General features: G+C 36.1%; 1 protein-coding gene across 1 annotated transcript in view; it reads right to left on the bottom strand.

Annotated features, from left to right (window-relative positions):
- Positions 1–5,168: 5,168 nt before the first annotated feature.
- Positions 5,169–12,254, bottom strand: part of onecut2 (one cut homeobox 2) — a 43,400-nt gene continuing 36,314 nt past the window's right edge. Inside the window, exon 2 of the mRNA XM_085413399.1 lies at positions 5,169–11,003. Within this exon, the coding sequence (XP_085269525.1) occupies positions 10,714–11,003 (290 nt within the window). The 3' untranslated portion in view covers positions 5,169–10,713. The remainder of the gene's footprint in view (positions 11,004–12,254) is intronic.

Raw genomic sequence — 12,254 nt, 5'->3', positions numbered from 1 at the left:
GCTATCACAAAAAAGAAATCACAAATTAAAAATGTATAAAGCTTTTTCCCCACATTTGTTTTATTTTAAAGTCACAGTTACCAAAAAAAGAAAGAAGAGCAAGTGAATAATTTATGACATACGCTATAATAACATCATCCTAACACTAGTGTCTATGAGGTATATCTGCAACAGTTTGGTAAAGAGAGCACGGTCTGCGCACAACGCTCATAAGTTTGTCTCCATGTTTAGTTTTATTTTTAAAGCTTTGCGACCATTTAAAGAGAGAAGAAGAAACAGAAAAGAGGAAAACAAAGCGCTAATTTTCCACCAGATCTGGTTGAGTATTGTGGTTTCTGTCTTGCTCAAGATTGCAAAATTTTCATTTCAAGAACAAGATCTACAATTGAAACCAAAAATGGAGTCAACATTAGAGAATCTGCACAGCTTTTGCTGTGTGAAATGACTTTAAAATTCCATCAGATTTGCACACTGGAGTTACTTTCACAAATAATAAAACTAATGCAACAATTGTGAAATATTTTTGGTTGTACTGAAAATCTTTCTTTTCTCATCACTTTATTTACTTAAAATTTTATGTCTCGTTGGCTTCAGTGCACAAAGATATTCCATATTTCCCTGTGAAAATTCCAGGTCACTTGAAATTATGTGTATTATAAAACATTTATTTTTGACTTTCTGTATACATAGAAAGCCAAGAATTAAAAAAAATTAATTTATTTCAAGGATGTCATGAAGTAACTGGAGAAATTGAGAAAATTAGTTTGTTAGCATATTACATTAAACTGAGAAAGAAAAGCAAAGACCAAAAATGCAAATTGTTTGTGTCTTTGGCCAAGATGCCAAACATTTCATTCATCACTGTCAAAGTTTGACAATTGGAATCATCAGTCATGGTAAAATGGTAAGTAAACTTGAAGCAAGCAATGATTAATCATGACATTAATTTTTGTACATTAGACGCTGAATAAAGCCACAATGAAAATGATGAATTTTGTGGTATCTAAGAAACTGCTTTGTAGCATAATCATAGAAATATCTAATAAGATTTTATCTGTTTTAAAAAATTACATTTTTAACATTGTAACAGAATACATAGGCTTTTTGTTCTACCACATTATGGAAAAACTGTTCATTCTTTTACTGTACAAGCAAAATCCTCGCAAAACTGGGATTTGCCTTCTTGTGATCTACACAAATATTTGTACTGATTTGCAAAGTCTGGAACTCATAAAGCAAACTTATATTGTTTGTAAAACATAAGAGTTTTATTTTTGTGGCTTTCCATATCTATGGAGGGTCAAAATCTACTTATCTTTGTGTTGGTTCCTGGTTGGACCAACATGCATTAATTGTGAAGACAGGTTTCTTGCCTTTTAGAGTATTGCTTGTAAGAAACAAAATACAATCTGATTGGCCATCCTGTTCCAGTATGCATTAAACTTACAGTAGATGATTATAGCATTAAGTATTTTGTTTTTTCTTTTAACAAAAACAAGGAAAAATGGCAGAAAAAAAGTTTTTATGTCTCTTTGGCTTTCCACATTTACAAAAGGACAAGAGGTCAAACTTTTCATTAATGTCTCTGTTAATTCTAGCAAATATGACATTGACATCTTTCAGTCAGTTAAAACAGGCACAACATCAACCAGATCATCCTGTGAAAGCCCAGCTGGGAAAAGACAAAGAACAGGGAAGGAATAGTACGTAGAAGAGGAAACCTTTGGTATTTAATGTATTTCTTCGCTTTCATTACACTGCAAAGCACCACAGAGCAGTGAAGACACTCAGTGGTGGCATCCACACTGAGGTTTTTCTTATTTCATGGGAACAGGACATTTAAAGCACATCAACAGATCTAGACTTTGCTTTGGTTCAAAAAAGGCACTCATCCAAAGTTATCTCATACTTTGCAACAAAAGCGCTCTGTTTGTTTTCAAAGCATCCTGGTTTGGAAAAGCAAAGTGTATTTTATTTAGTATTTAAATAGTATTTAAGCAATTTTCTACAATGTTTTACTATGACCCTGATGAAGGCCAAAAGCCGAAACGCATCGGTCAATTATTAAAGTTGTTCATCTTCCCTCAAGTGTTGCTGGAGTTCCTGCATTGTGAATTCTTTCATCCTCTCCATGCACCTTGGAAGTAGGTGAAGTTGTGCCAGAAATTTTTGCTGCGATAAATATAAAAGGTCCCATTAAGACTATAAATGTAGAGCCATCACAAGTTCCAACTCAGCCTAGTTTTCAATGCTAATTACCAAGTATTTTTTTGTTTAAGTAAAATTAGTCTAACTGGCTTTTATCACCATCATAATGGACATGATTGAGTCATTTTGACACATCCTGGAAGTAGTTCATTTGGCTTCTTCCTGCTCAAACACAGTACTGATGATGAATAAACATGACGTGGGTGTCTGAACAGAAAACATCTCATACACAAGGTGTTGGGACTTGTTTAAAGGGCTATTTTTTTCACTCTTGTATAATTTTTGGTAATTTTTACTTTTGTGTCTCAAAGTAAAGGCCTTACTTCATATGTCATACAGTCAAGTTTAGTTGAAACGGGCCTTAGCAAAGTCCAATTTTAGCTCAGTGCCTCTTAATATTAATGTTGCAGTAGATTAATTAGAAAAGACAAACACTATCAGTTAAGTTTTAGCTTCGTTTATTATTTTTTCCTTATTTTTAGGCCAATTAACCAGAATATGAGTAGAGGAACTGTACAAAATCAGACTTTTTTATATTATCACATCACATTGAATTTTTACATTTTTTAAGACGTTACTCATAGTTTAAGTGACATTGAGGCCCTTTTATTTACCAGCAGTTAATTTACCAACTACATTCAGCTGTAAAATATTTATAACAGATGCTAATTTTTTTTTACATTAAATCATGGGGCTGTTTTTGATCTTCAGTTGAGTGTATTTCTGAATTTGGAATCCAAACTCCGAAGCTCATCGCATGAAATGTTCAAATGACTTAGTTGAAGTCATTTGAACATTAATACCCCTACAACTGATAAAGCCCTGATATTCTGCATATAGCCCGAGCCTACACAAAGTCTGCCTTTTCACCTTCTTTGCACTTTTTGAAGATAAGAGGCCAAGTGGAGCTAAAAGAGAAACATGTAAATGTGAGAAAGAGAAAGTAAGAATAAGAGAGACAAGAAAATGTAGAATCTGTGGGATTATTAAACAGAACAGAAAGTACAAAAGCATGGAGCTGAGCGCAGACCGTACCGAAGAGGAAACAAATCTTTGGTTTCTTTGGTTTCATCAACACGATTAAAAGGACAAATGGAAAGTCAGTGAGGTAGCCTCTCTGGTTCTCACTATTGAAATAGAAAGTTTTTTTTTCTTTTTACACACAACAGACAAAGTCAGTCTTGGAAGCAGCTAGCTTTAAGGGACTCCTCATTTTTCCTTTGTAATAAGTGAAACAAGTTGGTGTGTTGGCATTCACGCAGTCATACACATTGAAATCCTGATACCAGCAGTTATTTCACATCCTGTTTATAGTGCCTGGGCAAGGACACGGTTTAAGTTTGTAGAGGACATGCTTGAGAATATGGTTTGATTTCTTGAGAAAAAAAAATCAATTTTTGGCAGCAAAATACTTATATACTGTGTATAAAAGATGGATGTAACCTTTGATCTTAGCCTGGAAAGTGAAGCCAGTGTATAACTGTCTTAAACATACTTTCTTTATAATAGTCAGCAGAGGTTGCTGCTCTGGTTGCAAAAAGAAGTCAAGTTACATTTACGTCCATAAGAAAAGGACCCCATTTCTCACAGTATTTGCAACCATGGTAAAAAAAAAAAAAAGCCCCAAACCTTTCTGATAAGTTTATGGTCTTAGTTTAAGTCTTCTTAAAGATATAACAATGTTACTTTTTATAAATTATGGTCGCATTTAAAGCAAAAGAGACAAGAGACTGACCTACTTTTCACATGTGATGTTTTGCTTCATAAAAACAAGATGGTAACAACCAAAAAGTGAGGCTTTAAAATGTGGTTACACCCATGTTTTATATACAATATACAGGTGCCCTATAAAACAAATATCTCGTAAACATCTGACATTATGTCCTACAGCTGTAAAAGTAAATTAAAATTTTTCTTTATTTAGTCCATTTCTTATAAATTATTTTTGTTTTGCTGAATTAAAAATGTGACAAATATACCTTAAAAAAGTCACTACCTCAAATATGCTTTTGAAGAAGTGTACATGTGGTTATATGAATACGAGCTTTACCAGGGTGTGAGCTGCGTGGATGTAAACACACACAGTTTATTGGCCTCTCAAGGACTCCAGTTATCTTTGGCGAGTCAGTTCATATCAACATGTGGCCCTTCACTTCACCTGATCAAGTGTCACTAGAACACCAGTCTCAAATTCATTGCTTGTTCAACAATGGTCAGCAGGATGCAAACAAATTAACAAAATTAAGCACAAAAATCACAGGGAAGAAAAGGGAAACAGATGCAGTGCTCATCATTCGGTAGGCTAATATTTGTCATAAAGAGATTGTTTTCATTACAAAAAATTAAAAAATAATTACCAGGACAAAAACAAAACAAACAAACAAACAAAAAATAAATTAGCTAAAGAGTGAGAGCAAGTGTTCACATTCAGAAGTACGCAAGTCTAATCTGACATTTCTACATTGTTCTGTCATTAAGTCTAAACATTCATAACACAACATCTCATTTGCTTTAAAGTAAAGCTAGCTAAGAATAAATTAACAGGCCTGGCAAATGCACTGCATCTTTGATGCACCTAACATTCTTAAATACTCATAAATATTCATCAAAAAACAATTACATCTAATTAAATAACATAAAATTATTAATAAGTACAAAACTAGCGTGTTCTAAAACACCTCATAAATAAATACAGCATCGAACAGAAAGGAAAAGAAAAATACAGTGTAAACTTTGGCAAAGCTAATCATCAAGGGTAAAAGGGTTAAGAGGGAGATTTGGCAACAAAAATGTGTTCGCTTAAATTAATTCACAATTAAAAATATAAATTACATTAAATAAAAAAATCGCATATTGCAAAAACACACAAAAAAAAAAACCCTAAGAAGGAATACAGTAGTAGTAAATTTGGCAAATAATTTTTAAGTACTTAAAAACAAGCAATGAAAACCTCTTTGGGACTGTTTTTGGTTTCATACCCTTCCTATTTCATTTTCATTTATCTTTTGTTAGTTTGGCAGGTTTAGCCTGTATTAAATCCAGACGAACTGCAACTAGGAATGGAAAATGGCCACCACCCCCTGAACTGTAAGTCACGCCCCCTCCTTGGGCGCTGTTAGCAGGACGGGACAGCCAGGTGGGTGGAGGATTTCTTTGGACTAGAAGCTTTACATACAGAAAGACAGAGAGAAAACTAAGGATAAAGCTATTTGACCGATATTTTAGCAGTTTCTCTCAGCAGATGTCGACTTGGTCTTTTTTGGTTTGGTTTTATTTATTGTTGTTGTATTCACGGAGCAGCAGCATAGTTCTTCCCCCCAAGGAACAAGCTAACATGAGCTTTCTTTGCTACAGAAAGGGGATTTTTAGGTTTCTCCTACAGCATGGCAAGTTGGGCTACAATTTTTACAGAAACCTTCTATCCAACTTTAAAAACTTTTTAACCCTAGCCAGCCGTGCTTTAGTCCGTCAGCTGAAATTCACTTCAGGGTTACAGTAATTATTGTTATATACTGTATGATAGAATAGATTATTGTACAGGTTTGTAAGTGGTCCAAATCTGATCTTAAACAGCATGCAGCTTTTTTTTCTTTAACAGATTTTTAGCTGGGTTTGGGTTGAAAAGCACAAAGTCAGACTTGGCATAAAATAAACTGATTGAAAAGTGACAGTGTGCTACTGTTAGTACAGCAAAAAATCTTTGGTATGCACTGTACAGTTCAAATAGCACTACCGCTGTCATTCTTTCCATAGCAGGAAGTGTGCTAGACAACAGCAACTAGCTAGAATATTTAAACTGGGTGCAAGCATCACAACTAGCTGATGTTGTTTCTTAATGCTAATTCACCAAGCTCAAATATGTTGTCCTATTGGAGTTGGAGGTAGACATTGACCTGTGTGAAAAGCTAAAAGGGAGAAACTTTTGAATTTTCCAAATACTCAAGTAGTTCTCCCTCGGTGTGCAGCAGAAGATTGTTTTTATGTGTGGTGTGGTCTGGTGGTAAAGTTTGCAGGTAATGATGGCTACATTGATGCCATGCTGAAGGAACAACCAATAAAAGTAAAAGCTGTAAGTTTGGGGTAAATGATCCACAGAAAAATAAAATTAGCTTTTTGCAAGCTCATGACCTTAAAAGCTTAGAAGTAGCTAGCTAGCTAGCTTACAATCAAACTAGGTTAATTGAAAGAGACATGTTGGGTAAGTTTGTTAGCTAACTGCATAAAGGAAATGCTACTAGTTTTAAAATCAAATGATAAACAAGGCTTTGGGATGGCCTTTATGCTAACTTCCAGAACAGCTTAAAACTATCTGATAAGCTAGCTAGATAGCTTGCAATCCAAGTAAAGTTTTCAAAAGAAAAATGTTGGCTAAGGTTGTTGGTTTTAATAAAGCTAAATGATTGCTGAAAATCCAAATTGTTTTAAAATACAAGCTAGATCAGCTAATATAAGAATCCAGAATAGTGTATAAGCCAGCTAGCTAACTCGTAATCAAAGTGAGTTCTTTGAATGAAACACGTTGACTGAATTTGTTGGTTTTAATAAAATTAGACTGAAGGTAATACTACTTGCTTTAAAGTCAACCAATGAACAAGTTGAATTAGCCTTTAAGCTAACCTTTAATGTTTAATGTATAACAGGTGATCAACAATAATAATAAAAAACAACAACACACCACTATCAACAGTACATATGCTGCAGGTATGTTCATGCTGGTTAACAAAATGGGTATTTTATTTGGGGGGGGAGAACTGCTACTGGAGTTAACGGTGAATCTTTGGTTTGTTAGCTGATGAGGTTTCTGTTGTTCTTTTAACCTTTTTTTTACTTTGAAAAACTGCATAGGCACACGTTAAAGACACTCTTCAACCGTGAGAAACACATTAATGTTCTGCCTTTTTTTGGGTGGATCGAAGGGAAGAAAATGGTCAACGGTGTCCTCCGTTCGTTCCTTCCCTCCTTCTCATGTGGTTTTACCCTTTTTCAGTCCCCAACTTGCTTCCCCTTAAAGATTGCCTGACTTAATATCAGGCAGAACAAAGCTACTTCTCCATTCTCGTGGTGTCATCCTTCCTCATGTCCTCCCTTGTCATCGTTGTCCTCCATCCTCGACGTTGTCGGTGCCACTCTTTTTTTCTTTTTGTTTTTTTCTTTTTTTTGGTAATAATTCTCTTCCATCATCAGTTTTTCCCATTTGTTGGAACAGTTAGGTGCAGAAAAAAAGTTTTCTTTGGTTTCGATTTGTCAATAAATAGAAAAAGTCTTAAGTGTCCTTTTTTTTTTTTTAATGTTAAATCGTTCTTAAAGCCTTTGGCTTGCCTCTAACCAGGCCAAGACTCAGCCTGGGGTTTCTAAGGAGCAGGGGCTGCTGACTGGCGCGTTTCCTTTGGTTTTGTTTTCTTTTTTTTTTTTTGGTTTGATAGCTTGAGTGAAAGATAATTGATGAAGTGACTGCAAATGGTAAAGGCTGCCAAAACTGAGCTGGAGGTGATGGTGCTTGAGGTTTTGTGGGTTTGTTAGTATTTACATCATGCGTAAAGGCTGTAAAGTGTGACAGTAAAACCTTCAAATCAATGGGTATTGGAGGATTTGGTAGCTATGGATGCTTGGACACAAGGACAGTCACAAATATGGGCAGAAGAGTCTAGTTTTTGTGTCACAGCCCATCTGTCTGTTGACTGTCCATCCCTTTTACCAAGCATCCAACTTTCCTACACTGCAAACAAACTACATTTTTGAGTGTTGTCCTCAAACTTGCATTGCATTAGAGCTGATCTTTTCAAGTTGACATTTGCTTTATCTTAATAAATCAGCACAGTTTGATGTACACATTTATCAAAGATCATTTGTTTGCAGCAAATGCTCTTTTCCAACCCACTGACCCTCTGGAAGAGACAGACTAACCAGGCATCGTCTTTAGATTGTCCTCTTTAACTATTACAAAGGCCCTGATTCGCCTGGACAGTTTGTCCTTCTTGGGCTCAGATGGTTAACTGGTTCTGCGGATGTGTTGATGCAGTGGGAGGTTTTGGTTTGCTTACCTGTGGTAGCAGTGAGGGCAGATCAAAGCTTTCCAAAAAGCATCTTGGCTTAAAACTGGATTTATACCAAAAAATTTTCAATCCAGAACATTCTTTATTCTTAAAAAAAGTTAAAGTTTTGGTTTCAATATTTTTTGTGGTTGACTAAAAAAGAGCGGTAGAAATCACTCTCAACATAACGTAGCCTTGTTTTCCCAATAATTGTGCTTTTTTTTTTTCACAAATTTTGACTTAAGGGTCCAAAGAAACCAATGTAGGAGCATTTTTGTGGCATCTTTCCGATTTAAACTGGGGATAATGTCAAGATTATAAACCTAAATGTCACCTGCTTAGTGTTTGTTCAATAAGAAATTAACTCTAGTGCAACAGAATAGATGCAACTAGATGGTGAGAAAAGGCGGCTGGCCAGCCGATGCTTATTTAATGCCAAGATGTTTGCAGGGTTCTTGCGGATGACTAATTTAAAGCCCAGAACTTCTTGACATTTTTTATTGTCTTAGATTTAATGTTAATAATATTGAACTATTATCCCCATCCTACTTTTAGTTCACCACCTTGAGGATCACAGATTTTGGTCACATGGTTATAAATTTCAGCTCTAGTCTGACTTTCATTGGTTTGAAAACCTCGTTTTTCTTTGCAAACCAAGGTGGTATTAATGCTAAGATGCTTTGTGGAGTGAGCTGCCCTAATGGATGCGTTTATGGTAACAGAAGTGATGGGTAGGTGAAGCAAGGGTAAACTGGAGCTTAGCTTTGGTTTGGCTGTGAATTCAGGGAAGTGATTGGGAAATGACTCTTTAAATTTGTGTGTGTGTCTGAAATCAGTTTGTGTGTCTGCATGTTTGTTTGTACATTCGTACAGTACATTATGTGACAACAGACGCTGAATGGATTTCAGCCACTGTTTAAAAAAAATGGCATCCTGAGTTTCCTAAGATGTGATGACCACTCGGCTTGGCAGAGAGCCCCGGTTCTATTGCAAAGAAAATGTGCTTCAAGATTGTGCTCACGTACATCATATATATTCATATATTATACAGTAATACTCCATCAAACGCTAAATATGCTGAGAAAGCTTGTAGTTGGCTCAAATTATGAAGAAGTTGCATGTGCCTTGGTGAGTATTTGTGTGTGTGTGTGTGTGTGTGTGTGTTTGTGCTTGCATATTTTGCCATTTCCTAACTTAAAAAGAAAAAAAAATCCTCACGTTCCCCTTTAAAGAGCCAAATCTTTACATGTTTTATCCAAAAAGCTATGGAAATTTTGTCATTTTATAAACAAGAGTTGGTTATTGATCACATGCATTTAAGGGATCGGCTTCCTATTTTCACATTAAAATTTGTATAGAACATGTTAGAAATCAACTCCTCAGTTGTGATAAAAACAGAGACTGCACAGCCAAAAAATCTTCCTGAATAATATATAAAAGACTCTTTGAGCTATTAAAAGCTGAATCTGAATTTTGAGGGGTACGATTTGGAAATTTACAAGAAAAAAGGCTAAATTAACTAGATTTTTAGTGTGAAATTTACAGGAAATATACCACACAAAAAAAAAAACCCTCAAAATCTTTAAGGAAGAAAAGAACATCAAGAATTGTATAACAAATAAGAAATCCTGAAATGAATGAGGAAAAACTCTAAACTTTTTTAAAGATTGAAGTCATAACCTACAGCTAAAATTGTGAGATTTTTATTGTAAATTTTTTAGACTTTTTTTTTCTCCTGAAAATGCTGTTGTATATCAGATAAACTGATACATTTTTATCAGCAGAATACTGAGCTGGAGTAACTATTAATGTTATTTTGAATAAAACTGTCCAGATATCCTGTGAAGAAAAAGAACTACCTTCTGTTTTCAAGATAAATAACAAACTTTGATTGTGCAGTTTCTGAAACCCAGCTTCTAAATTAGGATTCTTTCGTGAACTGATGTGTCGGCTTTGGACATTTGAGATTAGAAATACCACAAAATTTCCACACAACTCCTGCTTATCTCCGAGCTTCTATCACATTCTGTGGTCTTAAAGCTTTCCTTGCATTCCTGTTTGGTTGGTTTCTAGCTTATATTGCATAATAGAAAACACGCATCGTCTTCTCGTCTTTGGTATTTGGGCTAGCGTGTCAGCTTATTGTCCAAAAGGAGACATCAGCAGTGAACGTCAGTGAGGTTTGAATGCACTAAAGATTAATTTACCCTTCAGCTTCTTAATGGATGTATGATGAATTTGCAAAAGGCGGTTTGGCTAAAACAAGTCGTGGCAGTGAGCAGCCCCTCTCTCAGTTTGTCACTCTTGACAAAAGCAAAAAAAAAACCAAAACAAAACCAGACAAACAAAAAGAGTAAAAAGTTTGGTTTTCCTCCACGCTTCAACTGGACGAAACCTCAACCCGCGCCCTCCATCCCTCCCCAAAACTCCCACCCCCTCCCTGACTCCCCATTCCCCTCCTCGCTCTCTATTATCACGCTTTGGTACAAGTGCTTGACGCTGAAGATTGGCCGCCAGGGCTGGCTCCGTCGTCTGTCCATTTGTCCAGGCTCCGGCGGCGGGCGTTCATGAAGAAGTTGCTAACGGTGGTGAGTTCGAGGCCCAGCTGCTGCGAGATAGTGAGCTGCATCTCTTTGGACGGCCGCTTGTTCTCCTTGAAGATGGCCAGCAGGGTGCGCCGCTGCAAGTCGGTAAAGACCAGCCGCGACTTCTTTGGCGTATTGTTGCGGTCCTTCGACGTGTCCTGTTCCTTTCTCTTGCACGCTGCAAAGCAAGTGTGAGAGGGTGGGGGAAAGAAAAAATAAGAGGGGAAAAATAGAAAAGTGTTATTGTTTGCATTTGAACAACAGTTAAATATTGGAGGGGGATCTTGCAGTGTCCCTCACACGAAACACAAACAGAAGGTCTTGTTTACAGATGCTCATGTTCCTGTGTTGATCTGATCTGTGTACCTTCTGTCTCGCCATGTTTTCCATTGTGCCACCGGGCTGAACTTTACTTACTTGGCTCATGCTGTGATGTTTCACTGATTAGAAAACACAGGAGTTGCATGATCGTTTGGTATCTAAGTGTGCTTTAACCTCTAGCCTACTTGGTTCATTTCCTGATGGATTTGGTTGTATAGACTGTGGTAAAATCTGGCAATCAAGCTTTATTTGTGTAAAGTGAACAACCAGAGTAAGACTGCACTGAACTTTGAATTCTCATCTGTTGAATTATGACAGATATACTCTTATGTGTGATTTTGTTTAATACCATCAGGACTGTGTACTGTGTTTGCTTTACTTGCCACCTTGCTGTGAGTGTTTCTTCCAACCTCTGATTATGTTAAGATGGTGTACTTGTTTTTTCTGTGCACCTTTTTCCAAAAAGAAAAAAAAACTTTAGTTTTGCATCTGCCTGCCTAAAGCACATCATGTAATGCTCAAAAAGTGACCTTTAATATTTGAAGTCACTCATTCTTATTCTCATGTCTGCTTTAAACTTTAAGGATCCTAACTTAGTGAAGTGGCCTGGCAATATCTTCTTACAGTCACAGTAACAGCTAGTAGGATTCTCTAAATAGTAAGGAAAGTTACTCCAGTGCTTTCTTTTTTACTTCCTTTAGCAGAAGATACACTGGAGCATCCTTAATGAGAGGAAAGCAGACATTTATTTTCCATAATTCAAAAGGAAGCACTATCTGATTGTCATTGCGTAAACTTGTTTCTGCCACTGAAAAAACAAACAGTTGAGTTATTACATTTGAGTAACTCTAATGTAATAACTCAAAAATTAACTCAAAATCAAGAAAATAACTTGAAATTTTGAGTTATTAAGTTGAACTTTTGAGATAATAACCCCAAATGGTGACTTCTGGTTGCCAAAAAATGTTATTTTCAGTGGAAGAAACAAGCTTCTATGTGATGTTTTTCCAGCAAGTTGAAGGTAGGCTGACCTGTGCTAAGTCTACCACACCTGTCCCCAATTAGCCAATCAGCCCTTCTAATACATACACAGCCCTCCAGTCTTTCT

Source organism: Rhamphochromis longiceps, linkage group LG7, assembly GCF_057381845.1.
Source record: "Rhamphochromis longiceps isolate RC_006_pf linkage group LG7, R_longiceps_female_GT1.1, whole genome shotgun sequence".
Taxonomy (NCBI): domain Eukaryota; kingdom Metazoa; phylum Chordata; class Actinopteri; order Cichliformes; family Cichlidae; genus Rhamphochromis; species Rhamphochromis longiceps.
This window is presented reverse-complemented; position numbering and strand designations above follow the sequence as displayed.